General features: G+C 52.1%; 4 protein-coding genes across 4 annotated transcripts; 3 read left to right on the plus strand and 1 right to left on the minus strand.

The window, feature by feature from the left end:
• Positions 1-1,076: 1,076 nt before the first annotated feature.
• Triagg1_7249 (uncharacterized protein) lies at positions 1,077-3,680 on the plus strand (the record flags this gene model as incomplete). The annotated part of the gene is made up of 1 exon (XM_062901964.1): positions 1,077-3,680. The coding sequence occupies one exon, from the start codon at positions 1,077-1,079 to the stop codon at positions 3,678-3,680; it is 2,604 nt and encodes an 867-aa protein (XP_062753825.1).
• Positions 3,681-9,132: 5,452 nt separating this feature from the next.
• On the plus strand, positions 9,133-12,412 carry Triagg1_7250 (uncharacterized protein; the record flags this gene model as incomplete). Its single annotated transcript, XM_062901965.1, has 6 exons — positions 9,133-9,624; positions 9,729-9,998; positions 10,060-10,834; positions 10,897-11,139; positions 11,206-11,327; positions 11,390-12,412. 6 exons carry the CDS (start codon positions 9,133-9,135, stop codon positions 12,410-12,412), a joined length of 2,925 nt encoding a protein of 974 aa, XP_062753826.1.
• A 1,142-nt stretch (positions 12,413-13,554) lies between these two features.
• Triagg1_7251 (uncharacterized protein) lies at positions 13,555-15,576 on the minus strand (the record flags this gene model as incomplete). The annotated part of the gene is made up of 2 exons (XM_062901966.1): positions 13,555-15,279; positions 15,352-15,576. The coding sequence occupies 2 exons, from the start codon at positions 15,574-15,576 to the stop codon at positions 13,555-13,557; spliced, it is 1,950 nt and encodes a 649-aa protein (XP_062753827.1).
• A 389-nt stretch (positions 15,577-15,965) lies between these two features.
• Triagg1_7252 (uncharacterized protein) lies at positions 15,966-17,828 on the plus strand (the record flags this gene model as incomplete). The annotated part of the gene is made up of 1 exon (XM_062901967.1): positions 15,966-17,828. One exon carries the CDS (start codon positions 15,966-15,968, stop codon positions 17,826-17,828), a length of 1,863 nt encoding a protein of 620 aa, XP_062753828.1.
• Between the last annotated feature and the right edge of the window lie 94 nt (positions 17,829-17,922).

The raw sequence follows: 17,922 nt of genomic DNA on the forward strand, positions 1-17,922 counted from the left end.
CGGTGAAATGCTCGTGTGGCGGTCCCAGGAAGTGCTTGCGAAAGAAAGCCAATGTTCCTGTTGTAAAATGAGGGGCGGGGTTTAATGGCTGACTGAACTGAAAGGGAGATGGGAAGCCTGTAGTATAAACGCATATGGCTCGGAATGTGATGAAGAGAATTAGATCGGAATAAATCGAGGCTTGATGACTCTTCACCGGTACTAATGCCCGGCTAGTATGCTGCTAAAGTCAGCGGCCGGCCATCTTGCGCCAATGCAGTGGCTCACATGAGGCTTGAGGCTGCTGAATAATTTGCCGCTTAAAGTCAGCAACCAATGTTCCTAATTGTTTATTGTGATGATGTATCCAGTCTAGTATCAATCTGTACAAGGCAAGGTAGGGAATAATTTTGGCTTGTCTTTGGAGTAGCATTTGACTTATCCTGGTTCACCGTACTCCCATGTACCTTGGTCATCTCTTTCAGCTGCTAATCTACGGAGTATGGACATTCGTAGCCGAGACTCAACTGTCCCCAGCACAATCTTGCACGGAGTACTGGGAAACTGATAATGTAATTTATTGCCATGGCCAATATGCCGAGTTCCAACGACAATACTGCAGGTGCAGAAACTCAACAACATACTCATGGCATGAAACGATATTACCTATAGCAGGTACCTTAGGATATGGAAGTTTCTGAGGCCCGTAGAAGAGAGATGAAGCCCGTGACGCTAGAATCAAGTCGGTAGCGGGGAGCTCCAAAGGCTAGCAGGTACCCTTGTACCTGGGCTGCCCCACTCAGGTAGAATTCTCCCTGTCACCGCTTTTAATTCTGCCATGTCAAGCAAGCCAAATATCCTCCTTATTCAACTTGCATTCTATCGCCTTCACTCCAGGCATCAGCACATCTCGATCACCCACTATGATCGAAGCATCCAAGAAAACGCACGGCTGATTGTGTATTCTGAAAAGCACCCTTGTAGCTTCTGCCAGGAGCCGCCCTTGGACGCTGAGCGCGGCGTCTTCGCGTTTCCCACTGCGCTTTGTTGACGCGGCTATCCAAACCTCTGCTAACTTTAGAGAGCAACAGTTTGCTATGGGCCCGGGAGACAGCGGCCCTGCCGCCCCTACCCGTGCAAACGCATCTGCATCGGCCAAGTTGACAGAGAAAGAAGCGAGAGTTATTGAAGAATACGAGAAGATTGTGCGATTTCGCGATACCATTCTCGCGGGAACCCACCCTACCATCAAGCTCCCACCCGGCCTCAAAGCCTCGTCCCAACCCATCATCAACTACTATACGAGAGCGCCATCAGAGCCCGGCGAAGTAGATGCAAGGTCTGATACTCTACAGCGTTCTGTTGAGAAAACTCAGAGCCAGAACCCTACCTTGCTACAGCCTGTAGCTGATGCCGGCGCCACCGCTCTTGGTTCTCAGCGCCCAAAGCCATTTCCCAACAAGACGACAGAGATCAATCCCATTCTTCTTGAGAAATCTGACGAACTCGTCAGGGCTGAAATCCAGCTGCAGAGGCAAAGAATAGAGCGGTCTCTGAGAGACGATATCGAACAGCGTCGAGTCTCAAAGCAAGTGCAAGCAGAACCCGTCAATGAGTTTGACCTATCCGATGTACTCGCAAAGGCTCTGACTCTTGTTCAAGCCACTACTATACCCTTTGCCGCCAATGGAGGCTTGATTGCTAATCATGAAGCTGCAAGTGATTCTTTTGACGATAACACCTTTTACTCCTCAAAGCATGACACGCCCGAGTCCAATCTGACTTCGCGCTTGCGCCACTCAACTGACGATGCCATGTTGATAGATGGCCGCAGGCCATCTCAGTCAAGCCTTCACCAAAGCACATACTACGGTAATAACACGGCAGCTTCTACGAATAGTTACCATGCCGCAGCCCCCCCCTCTCAGCCCCCGTCCCAGATCCATGCTCCGATGGCGAACGTTGTCGCGAGTAGACCAGAGAAGGTGCGGGTTCCCGGGCTTCATATACTCGCCAACAGTGGAAACCCCCCAGCTACCCAAGGCCCTGCTCCTACAGAACCAGATCAAGTATTGCAAACGGAGTCTCAAGGATCTGAAAACGACGAGTCCCAATATAATCCACACCAACCTCTGCTGCCACGCCCCCCCGTTATTCGGAATCATGACTTGATACCCGTTGCTCCCCAGCCGGCAAAGATAGCGCCTTTGACCGTAGTCAACGTGCAAACACCCATCATCGACTCACCCGTGGCTAAATCTTTTGGTACATCAGCACAGGTGGCGGCACTCCGAAACGAGCCCCTGCCTGCAGTTGCCAGCTCCGATAGCTCTTCACCGGGCGCAAGGGATACAGAGAGGAGAAGAGGAAAGAAGAAGAGAAAGGCTGATCGGCAAGCGCCAGAGGCCGAGGTTGGGCCGCGTATCAAAGTTGAGCCTCGTTCACCGTCACCCTTGACAGCTCCAGCCTACACCAGACCCAGCAAACGCCCGAGACAGTCTCAAGGTTATGCTAATGAATCTGGACAATCTGAGTTGCAATATGCCCAGCCTCCACCGAATGCGTCTTACGAGCAGCCCTTACAGGTGTTTCGAGGTGAACAAGCTCCCGTGGCGTACCAAGAACCCGGCCCCGCGCCATATCATGCTCAGCCCGCCTCGAGCTCTAGTATTCGTGGTGAGCCAGTTGGAGAACTGAATCGGAACGGGGATTTCTCCAGTAATCGTCGTTTGTCTGGTGAGAGCTATGCCCGCCCTTTTCCCTCGGGCGAGGGCTACGTACGTCAGCCTCAGCCTCAGCCTCAACCAAGGGATATGGTATCATATCATCATCATCCACCCCCCAGAGAGATTCATGGCCCTGCCGCAGTGCCGCAGGTCGTTGCATATGGCCCATTCCAAGAGCCCATACGCATCTATCGAGAGCCCATCGATGGACCCCGCGCGAGCGCACGCCCAGAGGGTGAGTCTTTCATAATCCCCCCACGGCCACCAACACGGGTCATGGTTGATTCGTATGGGCGGGAGTTTGTCGAACCTGTGATACACTCTGGCCGGCAATCTGTTGCCCCCCTACCCCGACCCGGAGAGCCGGAAGTGATTTATGAGCGACTGCCACCTCGACTTCCATCAAGCAACATCGGAGATGGGGTTTACAACGAAGGCAACGTGGTATATACCAGGCCACTGTCGGTCTACGATCCAGCAAGAAGAGTATATGTATCAGAGCCAGAGTATCCTTACGACCATAGGGATGGTCAGTATCGTGAACATCAATTACAGCAACGAGGATACATTCAGATTGTGAGGTCTCATGATGGCCGAATCATCGAGGAGCGGCCGGCAGAATACATCTCACGACCGACAAGCTACCGATCATCGCGGTTCGAGCCCGTCCCACCATACATTCGTATGCATAGCACACATCCCGATGCTGCCGGTAGAGAGTATAGCGGGAGTATCCACATGGATGGTCGTCACCCGGAAGGCCCACAGCCCTATGCCAGAGAGTATGCTGGTAGCCCCATGCAGCGAGCTCCAACTGTTCATCGGGAGTACAGCATGCGCCCCCCCGAACGGTACCATGAGCCGCACAGAGGAGCTACGAGGGGGCCGGATGAAATCGCCTTCATTGAGCAGCCTCGTGGAGCATCGCGGGAAATTGTGTACGTGGATGACGTCAGGCGAGAGGTTTATCGTTGAGGGGTGGCTACGGGAGAAGAAGTTGGTCGGAAAGGAGTGGCTATATTCGACCGCTCTGTTTGCATTTGTATAAGTTCTTGTATGACTACATTTCACAACGGCACAAGGGACAAGGGACAAGGGACCAGGGACACGGAACATCGGATTAAGGATTCGGGGATCAGGCGATTGGCACAACAGGCAGGTCGGCATACCATGGAGGGATTGATATTTGCTTCATTTCAGGCGGACGGGAAGTCTAATGGCCTTACCGAGGTCCTGAGTACGGGGTACTTATTCGTGCATTGTACAATGAGCTATTAAGACATGCGGAAATCAATCTGTCAACCATAACCAGGAGGTAGACGTTGCAGTTGCAGAAAATGTATAAGTGGTTTCACAAGTATGGTTGCCCCCTTAAGAAGCAAGCTAAGAGGATTTGAACGTGGACGTAACAGCCAAAGCAGCCCAATCACCCCAACTATAATCAGGCGAATGAGCATATATGTACCTTTTCTGGATCTTCTCAATATTATTGACTCTTGAGGCCGCCTCACTGGGAAGAGTTATGCTTAGTACCTGGCTCTGGATGACATGTGTCGATCATCAAGCATCGACTACGGTTAGCTCCCAGGACAAGATCGACTACGGAGTATGGATGACGCATATGTCACAAACGACAATCATTTTACGGCTGTACGGGTACCGTGAAGCAGGCTTGCTCACAGTCACGGAATACTTTATACAACGGTGTTAGTACTACGAGTCGCACATCATCACGCTCGGCCCAAGCTGAGTATCCATAAACCCTTGAAGAAACTAAGAGATGCTAGGATGCCAACCAGGAAACCCTCGAACTGAGCGATCTTATAGCTTCAAACGGGTCTTGAAAAGGCCAAGACTCCATGATCATGACATCAAAGAGGAGGTAAAAAAAAAAAAAAAAGCGCCTTTCCCCCCTCGGCCCGCATCGGCATCGAACAGTCCGTGGCTGCGTACTTTGGACAGGCCCAAACTCTGTCCCTCTCTCCACCTTCGCCGTCCGTGGCTGCGGCGTTCTGTGGGGATACGAAAAGCTCCCTACCTTACTGTTTCGGCAGATGCGCGCTAGATGTGATGTTGTTTGTCTAGCTACAAGTCTCCGGGCACCGGATAGGACGGGAAACGCATTTCTCGCAGACGGCACGGGCGGAGGTCTTAATGACAGCGGGCTTTTCTTTCGCTGGGTCGCGGACGGCGGCCTCATCCATGGAATAGCACTGGCATGATGTCTGTATGTAGAGCAGGCACTAGCAGTGTTAGTAGCTGCGAGGAGTAGTTTCACGTCAATTCAATTCCTCAGTGTTTGGTCAACGACGATCCCCGTCCACTTTAAAACAAAACCAACCACAATGTACCGGAGCCGCGGAATAGAATGGAGGCCCCAAAATCGGGCTTTCGGCGCCCTGTTGGCGTAGAGCTTAGTGAGCTGAACTGAGGGCGGAGTTGGGCGACAGAATGAGGAAACGCCGACGGATCTCGTGTTTCATGAAGCCTGGAAGAGTACGAGTAGTGTGCCCGGCAGCATTGGGACCAGATGAAACCTACAAAATGCACCCGGTAAGCACGCAGCCTTTCAAAACGCAACCCGCCTTATCTCGAGCCCATCATAGCCCGAGGCCATGGAGACGTTGACGTAGCATACAACCATCATCACTTTGGCCGGCCCGTGTGTGGTCGATTACATGTAGACGAGGCAAGGTGGTAGCCGCCCAAATCAACCAACAGCCTACGATTGGGCCACGGCAGTGCCCCCAGAGCGAAATGCGGGTTGCATTGTCGTGCAACAGTCAATCAAGCTTGAGCGCAGATACGCCCGCATTTCCAGGCGGCCTTTTCTCACAGTGGCGGCGGTAATTTTGAGACACGGCACACATTCCGGTGGGCTAGGCCAGATACAGCGAGGGTGAAAAACAACATACTTATGCGGCAAGGAGCAGAAGAACGGGCCAGCCTCTGTTTTGCAATCCGTGGTGCACGAGTACTGTAGCAAGATGTGTGTATCGTACCAGTACTCGCACAAATTTATGGCGTACAAACAGAGTGCTTGTATGTAGCAAACCGCCTTGGACACCTGGTACGGTGATTGGCAGTCGTGTGGAGGACGGGGCCAAGGATCATGTCCTCTGCATGCCGGACGAGCCTCATGGGTGTGATTTGATTCCCAGACTGCATGCCACCCTCGAGTACATTGTACATGCTTTGGTCCCAGGGGGCTCATTCATCTCATCGAAGACCGAACGGAACATGTCAAATCCCGGGGTGCCGAGATGGCTGATAGCTGTACGTGTCGTATGATGGATAGGTAGGTATAATACGAGAACGGAAACCACGTCTCTAGGAAGACTTGAGGCGATACTGTATCGTGAATAGGAGGATTCGGGGCTTCTTCTCGCCCGCAGAACGAGCCCTCGTATGGTTTGCGCAAAAAAAGCTTGGTTGGTGCAGCGCCCCTCCTCGCACATACTTGTACTGTACTCGTCATGATTTGCTGTTTCTCAGAGCAGGGCCCACTTGATTGTCGCTGAACCTGAAGATCTTGCCGTCGATCCTACGGCCTGTATGGTAAGAGACAAATACCAACCACCCCAACAGCGCTTACATGTCTCGGCGACAGAGGACGAAGAAGGGGATGCAATGGCCGAGAGCTCGCACACGTACAAGTATACTATTGTATACTCCAGCATGAATGCATACCTACCAACAATCTTAACAAAGGGTGCCGATGACCCCTGCCCGCGATGGATGATCTGGGTGATCCAAAGTGGCTACCAGTGGGCGAGGGCTGCGTGTGCGTGTGCCAGTGAGAGCAAGGCCCCAACCAGGCCAGCAGCCAGGCTAGGGGGTGGACACGGTAGTGGAGTCCGGAATCGAGAGCCTTCGTTCCTTGTTGCGTGCAAGCAAAGCGAAGCATGTCGCGAGTGGGTTTGTGGGCTTCGCCTAGCCGAGCATCTGATGTTTCCACAGCTCCGGCAAACACTAGAAGAAAAAGAAGCAGAAAGAAGGGAGAAGGACAAGGAGACGAGGACGAGGATGAAGATGGAGATGGAGACGGAGACGGAGAACAGAAGGCTCATACCTAGTAGCTACAATATCGTGTCATCAAAGGGCAATCGTTCTGGCCACAAGAGGCAGAGCCGAGGCTCCATCTTGAACCAAGGACTATCGGATGATGGTTAGCAGCAAACAGGTGCCAAACGGGTTAGGGGTGCATACAAGTAGTACAGCCAGCCAGGTAAGGTTTCGCAGCGAAGCCATCCTGCTGACCACGGCACCTCGTTGGCCATCTCGAGATTGGCGGTGCTCGGGGCCTTTTTGGATCAGCCAGTAATGGCCACGAGGGTGGACAAGGTTGCCGCGAGCCTGCAGCAAGCTTGTGGTGTTACGACTTGTGCCAATCAAGCACAAACGCGCCTGGTGCTGCTAGGAGCAAGACGAGTTAGTGCTGGCGGCCATGCTGTGAACCGTTTGGATTGCAGAAAAGCTTGATGTGTTGCAAGGGAGAGATTTGGGCGTGTTTTCGGCCACCAGATGCCGCTGAGGCTGTTGGGGATTTACCGTCAAGTACGAGTACTTGTAGTACATGCAAGTTTAAGGTACCTACCTTAGTATTTGCCGTCCATCCATCTCTCGTCCGAGCTTCCCTCCATCGATGCCCACCACATTGAAGGGACAGGAAAGCGTCCATCAATTCTCCCGTGGCCTCGCCCGGCAATCTGCTGTGCTGTGCTGTGCTGTGCTGTGCTGTGCCGTGCTGTGCTGTACAGGTACCGGCACCGACCCCACTGTCAGTTCAGTGTGGGCGTAGTCGGAGTACCAGCGAAATGCGCTGTCCGCTGTCGCGGTACTTGTGCCCGAGCTCACGAGTACTCGTACCTGGCCCACCCCATGGCTTAGTGGCCACCACCTGTAGGAACGCAGTCTTGCGCAGTGCAGTACCGCTGAGACTCGCATCATAAATGCGCTAAGCCAGCCTGAGGGCTTTGCTTGCCGGTACCGGTACCTACGACCCAAGAACTGTCATTGCGGCCTGTCATCGTCCAAAACGCCTGTGCGTCCGGCTCTCTCAGTCCGGATACATGTACCCGAGCTAATGTACAACCATGTTCCTTGCCTGAGTTCTATAAACGACGGAGGACGAGAGTACTTGTACAGTGAGTACACTACTCCCAAGTCACGGCACACTGCATTGTGCTCCCGTCTCTGTGTTTGCCAAACAAAATGGTCTCCTGTATTATTACTTGGACGTTCATATTAGACTGTGCCTGATTATGCGCTTACCCAGAACATGCATGTGCCAAGTGCAACACGGCTGCCGTATCACTGCGTCAAACCGTCTGTGTGGTGTCAATGCATCCCTGGGAGGCTACATGTACTAAACAGGTAGGGTACCTTCAAAGGTAGTACCTGTACATTAGCGTTTGTGGACGTCCAGGTCGGCCATGATATCCCGGCGTTGCTTCTGTGTGTGCTACGCGCAGCTTTGAACTTCTGTATCATGGATGTTGGGAGGGCTCCGTTGGATTCCTCGTTTTGTGCTCCCATCGCGCGATACACTTCGGTTCCTTGCTTTACCGTACCGTAGTACCTAGGTAGACACGGGCTTCTGTTTGGACAAGGTGGAAGGGGGCTTGGGCTTGTGAGCCCTCCCGACTTGAAAAAAAGACCTCTACTTTGTCTAGCGGTCCCAGGCAGATCCCTACGACGGACGGACTCAGCCTGGCTGTGCTGGGTCCCTGTCAGTTACCTCTATCTGGTACTTTTTGGCTTCAACACTACTCCGTACTACTTGATGTATAACCATGGGCCGTTTGTTGTTTACTTTTTTATTTACAATCTGCGGTATATATTGAACTGAGTTTGCTCATCACTGTGCTTGTCGTCGCTTAATTTTTGTTTTTACAGCCCGATTCAAAGGCATCAACCACCTCACCGTTGTATCGTACGCTGGACATCCATTTGATCTCAGAAGGTGTGTTGGGTAGAGGTACACACTGACCTGAACTGACGCCGGTACTTGTCCTGCTGTGCTGCGGTCCAGGCCCCCGAAATCCCACACTACTTAAGCTCGCCTTACTAAAACACCAAATACCCGGCCTCTCTTAACGGCCCAGCGCTCCATACCCTCTTTTCTCTTCTCTGCTAGACCATTCTCTCCTCCACCCTTCTCCAAACCCGCCCATCCCTCTTCTCTGAACTGTGTCAAACCTCTCTCGAGATACCAGGAAAAGGGCCTCTACCACCAGCTCTTGTTCCCTTTCCTTTCTTCTTCTTCGCTTCGGCTTTTTTTTCTTTTTCTTTTTCCTTCTTCTCTCGTCCAGATCGATACCCCCTTGCTTTTCTGATTCCCTTATCTGGCCGCCATTTCCTCTCCTCGTCCCGAAATCGCGATCCGCCTCGACTCGACTCTTCTGGCTTCTCTTCCTCAACCATCATGAATAAGCTGGCCAATATGCGCCACTGGTCCGAGAGGATGAGCCCAAACTTTGGCATGGGTCGACCCAGTGTGCCCATGAACAGCTTGAGCAAAAACGTGTCACAGCCTGGCCTTCCTCTTACTTCTCCCGCCCCCGATGCCACGATACACTACTCGTTCAACGTTCCGTTCGCCTCCGACCTGGTTGGTCCCAACACCGAGGATATTCTGCATGCTACCAACGATGCTGTGCTGAGATGGACGCACCCCGAGGACGCACCGGATGATGTCCACGTCTACGAGCTCCGTGCTCATGCCCAAAATCTTGCAAATCTGCACAAACTCTGCAAGGATCTGTCCACCGGACCTCTGCCTATTGAAGCCCAAGTTGTTACCACTACTCCCAACAACGGCAAAGACCAGCAGATTACCACCATCTGTCTTACGGGATCCCCGGAGCTCGTCAACAAGAGCCGGGAGACCATTCTAAACGAGATCCCCATATCCATGGTATGCCTCAAACGCCAGTTTCCGATTTTTTTTCCTTCTTTTTTCTTTTCTTTTTTTTTTTTTTTTTATGTTGCTGCCGTGTGCTAACGTATGGCCAAACGCAGCGATGCACCATAATTGACATTGAGGGAAGCTTGGTCTGTGACCTGAGCGCTGGTGTGCTCAAAAAGCCTGTCCTCGAGACTTTGGATTCTATTTCCGCCTACTGTGGTGTTGACATCTTTCTGTTGGGCCCCAAACTAACTCCCATGGTGGACGGAATGCTGGGCGATTCCGAGATGCGAATGGATCAAAGATGGAGAGTTGCCATATACGGTGATATCTTGTCGTCCGAGCATGCCAAGGCCCGAGTGCTCATTCAAATCGACTCGTGGGTTCGTATTCCCTGCCACTGCTACATCAATTCTGTGTGCTACGTCTTCTAACACGACTTAGCTTGGTCGAATGGTGGATGTGGCGAGGATCGAGCTGTCGCTTCACCAGCTAGTCTGTGGACGACATCGCAAAAACATCAAGATGATTGAATCGTCGACTGGCACGGCCATCTATTTCCCTCCCATGTTCTCGCAAATGTACCGGTATTGCCCACAGGGTGCGAACCGGCGCGACCCTGCAGAGATCTACATCACCGGAGAGTCCCCCCAAGCCATTGAGATGGCTAAGCAGAAGCTGCACGAGACAGTCTCTCGCATTCGCCTGTTCGTCAAAGACGTCACCATTCCGGCCGCAAAGCTGGACAACATTCTATTGGGCCGCCTGGACAAAGTTCGTAAGATCCTCGAAGCCAACGGAACGTACATTATGCTCCCCCCTCTAGCATGCCAGCGTACAACGGTCCGAGTCCACGGAAGCGAAGGCCTGCCTGTTGAGCGAACTGTCCGGGAGCTCATGTCACTGGCTGGCCAGTTTTATGGCGCCGGGTGGTACGTTCAGCAGCCGGATGCCAGAAATGTTCCTACCCCCGCAGAAATCAATGACATGCTCGCCGATATCTGCGCCCACTCTGATGCCGAGGTGTCCTTTGACAAGGCATCCTTTACCGTGACTGGTGCCGATGATTCCGTAAAGTCTGCCTTGGCAGTCATCTCCGAGCTGAAGCTTGCAACTCTGTCTCAGTATCAAATTCGTGTCAAGATTGAGCTGGCGAATGAGCACAAGGAATTTGTCAGTGGTAAAAAGAACGGCAAAATCAACAAAATCATGGGACAGAGTACGCTACCCCCCCTTGCCCTTACGAATTCGTTTGTCAATATGAAACTAACACTTAGGCAGGCAATGTTCAGATCATTTTTGACGGCTTCAACGAATACAACTTCAACATCGACGTCATGGCTGCCACCTACGATTCCATGAAGCAAGGTCTGACCTTGGTTGAACAGGAGATGCCAGCATCCATCTCTTTCCACGTCCCCGATCAGTATCACAAGCGTATAATTGGCATTGGCGGACAGCACATCCAGCGTATCATGAAGAAGCATTCAGTCTTTGTCAAATTCTCCAACGCTATGGATAGAGGTGAGCAAAAGCAGCCGAATGACCACTCTTGCACAACCAGCAGAGAGTGCTGACAGTAAAACTTAGGGGGCATGGGGCGTGAAGATGACGACATCAAAGTCGATAATGTCATTTGCCGTACGCCGGCACGTAATGCCCAAAATCTTGATGCTGTCAAGAATGAGATTCTCGAAATGGTCGACCGAGCTGTAGGTAATCCTGGAAAGAGTTTTGGGCGGCCAACCTTTGACTAACACAAAACCTACAATAGGATTCCGAGTATACTTCTCAGATTGTTAGTGTTGATCGGTTGTACCATCGCGAATTGATTGCTCGTCTTTCGGAAATCGACGAGCTTGAACAGAAGTACAACTGCAAGATCAACTTTCCTAGCACTGAACAAGCGAGCGACGAAGTCACTGTCACTGGTCCACAGTGGCAGGTGCCTCACTGCGTTGACGAGTTTCTTGGCATGGTCCCGGATAGACACGAGTTGGTGCTTGCTCGCAGCCCGAAATTGGTCAAGTTTCTGGAGTCCCCCGAGTTCGCGCATGATCTTGTCCCCAAGCTGAAGAGTCAGTATGAGGTGGAGGTCACCGTTCACCAGAACCCTGATGAGATTACTGAGGATGGTGCTCCCACTGCTACTCTCGTCTGGGGCTTCACGCGCAATAATGCGGGAGGTCTCCGAGACGCGATTGACTTCTTGCTTGCGCAGTTTGCCACTGCCAATGTCGAAGCCAACATCGTCAAGGGCTCCATTCCCCGCCCCAAATCTGACTCGTTTGAAGATACGCTTCAGTACTTTGACTCGAAGCTGCTCCAGCACGCGCCCGCCTCGGCAGCCAGCGATTCCCCCATCAAGAATGCCTTCAATGCGGACATTGCCCGAGAACGCAGCAGTATCCTTGATCGGCTCAGGAAACCCGGAAGCATGACGTCCATCTCTTCGTTCCTGGACCGCAGAAAGAACAGCTCACACTCGGCCGCGGGCAGCTTCTTCAAGGGCTCTGCCAATGTGTCCAAATCGTCGCTCATCTCGATCGAGTCCACCCGCAGCTTCAATGCCGACCGAAACCCTTGGAACGACAGCGGCGTGAACCTGGCTGACGACGAGAACCCCTGGGCCCGCCCCATCAGCAACCACCACTTCGAAAGCAAGTTGACCATCCCCCTTCCAAAAGACATCATCGCTTCACGTCACACTACCCGCGCGTCTGGTGATAGCGGGAGACCTTCTACTTCACACTCTATGAATTCAGGATACCCCGCCCCCATTGGGCCTTTCCGTTAGACTTTGCCGAATTAGACCCCTTTACATGCGAATACCCCCCCGGCTGGATATACCCCGGAGCGTCCAAAATTGCATCATATCCAGGCTTTGATTCGCCGGAGATGTTGGCGCGTTCCTCTTTTCATCCTTTTTATTGTTTTTGCTTGTTGCGCTGTTTCCTCTTGTCGTTTTTCGTTTCGTGTCTTTGATTTCCCATCTTTGTGTGCCTTCTTTCTGCTATTCCCTCCTTCTTTTGCCGTTGATCGCCATCTGTTTTATGAGTCATTGCTCGCTTATTGAAATTTCGACAATGTCAGTCTTGATGACCGGCATTCACCTTTTTATACCCATTTGAACGTCCACGACGTCGAAGATAAAAATTGCGAAGAAAATACCCCCGCGCGCTGGAGCTGAAAGAATTTAGTTGCAAGATTGATGATTTTGATGCATGGTGGAGTCGTGCCAAGGGGCAGCATCGACGAAAGAAAAAAAAAAGAGTAGATGTTTTTTTTTTGGACAGGCGAGTGTGTCAACACGCGCGGCACAGCGAAGAGATGTGTGTGTGCGTGTGCGTGTGCGTTTTACTTTCACATGGAGGGGATCACCAGATCATCCCTCTTGTCCAAGACGGGAATCCTGGTGGCCCCCTATTTTTAACATTGTTTTTTCTTAGTTGTGGAAAAAGGGGGGGAGGGCACAAAACGTGCCTTTTTCTACACATTGTACGGTTATGATCTGTCGAATGGAAAGACGCATGATACCCATGGCACAAAAGCGGTTATGCCCAATCACACATATGGTCACCTTGACGCAGTATCTGACTGAAGAAAGTTTGGTGTCTATTGATCTCATGAAAACAAAAAACAAAAGTCCCATTGCTGTGATGTGTCAACTGCCTTACCGTGCCCCATGATAATTCGTATTAAATCCTGAAGATGATAACATTGAGTGAGTCTGGCTTGTAGATTGAAAACAATTCAGCACTGCCTTTTATACATATTGAGAGTATCTTGCGTAAAACATCCATCTTACAGCCCTTCCCGTATCATATCGTGTGTAAATCATACATGTTCCATAGTTTCTCTTCCCGAACAACCCATTGAACTCCAAAATATGCAACATTTCTTTCGATGACAGAAAATCGACCGCAGAAATGGGGGCGCTCAAGCTGATAGCGGCCCGACTCTGACGTACTCCCTGTCCTGCCTCGCATCAAGGGTATATCTCGTCTTCTCCCGCCTCCGCTGCTCCGCCTCCATCCGCGCAAACTGCCCGCGCGCCCCGTGTTTCAGCTTGGTGATCATGTCGGCCGCCTTGCCCTTTGTCAGCTCCTTCGAGGTCAGGGGCTTGCTCTTCCCGCGGAGCTTGTTGATGTAGTCCACCTGGCCCTGCGTCGGGGGCAGCCTTCGCCAGGACTGGTGCCGGTGGATGAAGGTGTGGGGGAACGCGCTGGCGGCGTAGCTGTCGGCCCCGTGGACCGCGTCGTTGAAGGTGGCGGCCTTGAGGATCTCGCGCGGGGCGGCATAGGGGGACTTTGCTGCTATGCCGGCAGGGAGCGCGCGGATTTCGAGCGCGCGGTATGTGGGCTCCGAGGCGCCCTTTTTCTCGGGGAGCCTCTCGATCCGGATGTAGGATCCGCTGGGCGCGGAGAGGACGAAGCGCTCTGGGCCGACTTGGACCCATGCGTACTGGCTGATGGCGCGGATGTGTCTCTCGCCAGAGGTGTCGGCGATGAGATCCAAGACGGAGGAGTAATCGGTAAAGGTCACTGCTGGGGAAGAGGTTTGGCTGGCGCCTGAGGAGTTTTCCTGTTGTTCGGCCTCTGCTGCTTTCTCGTCCTTGATCTTCCTCATGTCGTCGACCGAGGCCTTTTCGACCAACTCGTTCGGGTCAAGGCCAAATAGCGTTGGCGTTGTGACTATGCCGGTCTCAAGACTGGAGACCATGTCGATGATGTGGCAATTCTTCTTGTCCGGATGGAGCCTCATGCCCCTGCCAATCATTTGCACCAGTAAATTGCGCGATCTCGTTGGCCTGGCCAGCACGATGCAGTCGATATTGGGGATATCGGTGCCCTCAGTAAAGACGCCGCAATTGACAAGCACGGGGAACTCGCGCTTCTTGAAAGACTCGAGAATGGCGCTTCTCTCAATCTTGGGCGTGTCGCCGGTGACGTATCTGGCGTCAAAGCCGTGTTCGCGGAATTTCTGTGTCAGGCCCGAGACGTGTGCTAGGTCGACGCAGAAAACCAGGGTCGACTTGCGGTCCGGGGCTTTGGCCATCCAGCTGCGGACCGTGATGTCGTTGATGATGTCGGTGTTGACGACCTTGGAGAGCTCTCCCGTTTGAAAGTCGCCAAATGCGCCGCTCTTGACTTTGGATAAGTTGGCAGATGACTCGACTGTCGTAAAGACAACATCCGAGAGCCACTTGTCTGAGATCATGTCCACGTAGTCCTTGTGGTAGACAATCTCGTCAATGGCGGCTCCGAGTTTGACACCATCAAAACGAGAAAAGGTAGCTGATACTCCTATTAGGGTGGGCGAGTTGTATCTCTTCTCGTCGAGACCAAAGTGCTTCAGCGTCCTCAGATAGCCTGGCGCGACAATGTGATGGGCCTCGTCAACAAGGACAAGCTTGTACTTTGAAGGGTCATACTTGTCCAGGCGGCCCTTTGAGGTTATGCTCTGGACGCTTGCAATGGTAATATCGGCCATGCCAGAGGCATGCAGAGAGCCCATTTCAATCTCAATCCTCTTATCCGGATACGCAAGCTGACAGTGCTTAGCAGCCTGTTCAACCAACTCACGACGGTGGGCCAGGATGAGGGTCTGGTTAGCATCTTTGACGCGATCGTGGACCCTGTCTATGAGCTGAGTAAAGATGACCTTTCAGCAGTGAAGTTAGCTCCACCGTGTCATAAGAAGAATAGGATACAGGATGTGAGAGGAGTCATTTACTGTCTTGCCACTACCGGTGGCTAATGATATGCCAACTCGCTTGTGCCCTCGCTTCAGGGCCAAGACTACGGATTTGATGCATTCTTCTTGATAGTCTCGGAGCTTCAGCTTATTGCTGAGAGCAGCAGCGGCATATTTCCTGAGCTGGTTGGCCTTGCTCCAACCTGAGGGGACGCCAGTCCCAGCATCAGGCCGGAAGAGACGTCTCACGACGGTTTGTAGCATTGCACATGGCAATGCCGTCCGGGATGGATTGCACTCGTCTATGTCTTGAATGAAAATCCTAGTCTAAGTCTAGCAGAAAAGATGCAGAGATTTGGTGTAAGTTGCCTTATGTAACCTTTCAGCCACTGTGGCGTCGATGAACAGCCAGCACGGGTAATGCTGTCCGGATGCCTGTGGATGTGGCTGAGTCAGCTGCGGAAAGATGCCGCGAATGATTTTATATCTGCAGCTTTGTGGCTTTCAACTTTTTTCATGTCTTCAAGGTACATCAGAAATGATACCAGATTCGAAGCTGATTTCTCCCTAGACTTGATCTGTGGTCCCGATTCGGTCACTGCTACAATGTTCTCTCCTCTCATTGCAATCTTCAACGCCCCAGTGACCGAACCATGGACCAAGATTCCGACTGCTCATATGAAGAACAAGATGCTGCCGTCATCTCACCACCGCGGATCAAAACAGAGAGCCCTTCCAAAGAGATCGCGGAAGCTGACTTGAGCACTGGATATCGAGGGCATAGAGAGCCGTACAGTGAAGAGAGTGACTATCTCGAAGAAGACGACGACGACAGCGCTTCATCAGCAGCAGAAAGTCAGGAGCTGCGATCGCCTTTAAAGAGGCCGTTGGATGATACGACCGCGATATATAGACCGTTCAAACGACAGAGAGCCGAGCTCAACTTTGGCTATCTAGAGCTTCTCAACAAGGAGATCCAGGATGCTGCACAGCAGAGCTCTTTTGGCGACCAAGAGTTGCCTATCGCCGGTGAAATTGGCTTCACCTACTGGTCAGCGCCAGAGAAGCTGAAATTTTTCGAAGCCGTAGCACGCCTCGGGAAACATGACTTGCCTGGTATCGCCGCCAAGATTGGGAGCAAAGGCGTCGCCGAAGTCAGCCACTATCTGCACCACCTTCAAACGGCCTGTGATTTGAGGCAGCAGCAAGGGACTCGTTCCATTTTGGAATTTGCAGAGTATCCTGCTGCCCTGGAGATCAGCCAGCAGTGCTGCCATGCCCAAGAAGAAGCTGCCGACGAGATTTCGCTCAAGCAAGAAGCGCGCGAAGAGTTGCGGGAGCAGAATCGGTGGGGAGATGTATGGAACATCACCCCAAAGGTTGCCAAGAAACTTGGCAGGGATGTTCATGGACAGGATGCAAACCTCTCCGATACGCCCCAGTTTGCTCAACTCTTTCATGTGTCCAGATGGCTGGAGCTTTCGGCGCGCATGTTTATGAACTCTTCAGTTCCAGGCAACAACTGGGACTCGGTTGATGAAACCCCCCCGTCGATGTGGGCTACAACGTTTGACGACTTTCACTCATTAGCCGTATCAGTCACTCGGAGGCTTGTTCAGACGACACTCTTCATGGCCATGTCCAGGATTAGAGCGAAAAACTCGACGGGAATTAATGTCAGGGCCATGGTACAACTGCAGGATGCCGAAGCAGCCATCTCGTCCTTGAAGATGGCTAGCAAGTTGAATGAGATATGGATCAATAGTGCCCGAAGATTACGGCTCGATGTTTACGAAGATCCTCCCGAAAGAGATGAGGAATTCGAAGAGGAGCGTATGTCTTATGAAGAAGTGGAACAGGCCCTGTCTGGTGAGGGAGCAGCTGGGCCACGACAGCGGACGCACCCAGATGCCCCCTTTTCGACCCAGCACAGCGTTGAGAGTGAAGAAGATACTTCTTCAGATGATCATCTTTCCGATTCGAGCAGATCGCCCTCACCCACTAACGAGGAAGAGCAACAAATCAACATGGAGGCAATGGAAGTGCTGGGGCATTCAGTTTTGGACATCCGGACTGATAAGGCTACAAAGAAGGCTCTCAAGGCGTTCATAGCCGTGGACCGACAAAAAGAGAGGCAAGCCGAGGAAATTGACCAATATGCCAGTTACAAGGCGGAGGTCGAAATGTGGAACTTGCTGCAGAAGAAGCCACCTATGGAGCTACCTAAGAAGCATGATCCCGGTCCTCTTCGACGGTCAAACCAGACCTTGGACAACTTTTATCCAAGTGGGCGAGAGTGGGCGCGCAAGCTGTTATACTACAGCGAGTGGGAAACGCTGCCACAACCGGGGCTGGAGCTGGAGCCGGAATTAGGGCCAAAGAAGGAGGAAATGGCGGTTGAGGAAGAAGCTGGGGATGAAGGAGGTGATGAAGCAGAGGAAGAAGCAGAGAAGGAAAGCGAAAGGGAAGAAGAGCAAGATGAAGAAGATGAGGACGAGGAGGAAAGTGATGCATAACGGGAACAGCTAGAACAATAAAACGCAAGGCCAAGAAAGAGGGGATGAAATAATATCCTTAAGACTCCATAAGAATATATGTTGAAAACTCGGG

This window comes from Trichoderma aggressivum (genome assembly GCF_033847375.1).
Source record: "Trichoderma aggressivum f. europaeum strain CBS 100526 chromosome Unknown scaffold_031, whole genome shotgun sequence".
Classification (NCBI taxonomy): domain Eukaryota; kingdom Fungi; phylum Ascomycota; class Sordariomycetes; order Hypocreales; family Hypocreaceae; genus Trichoderma; species Trichoderma aggressivum.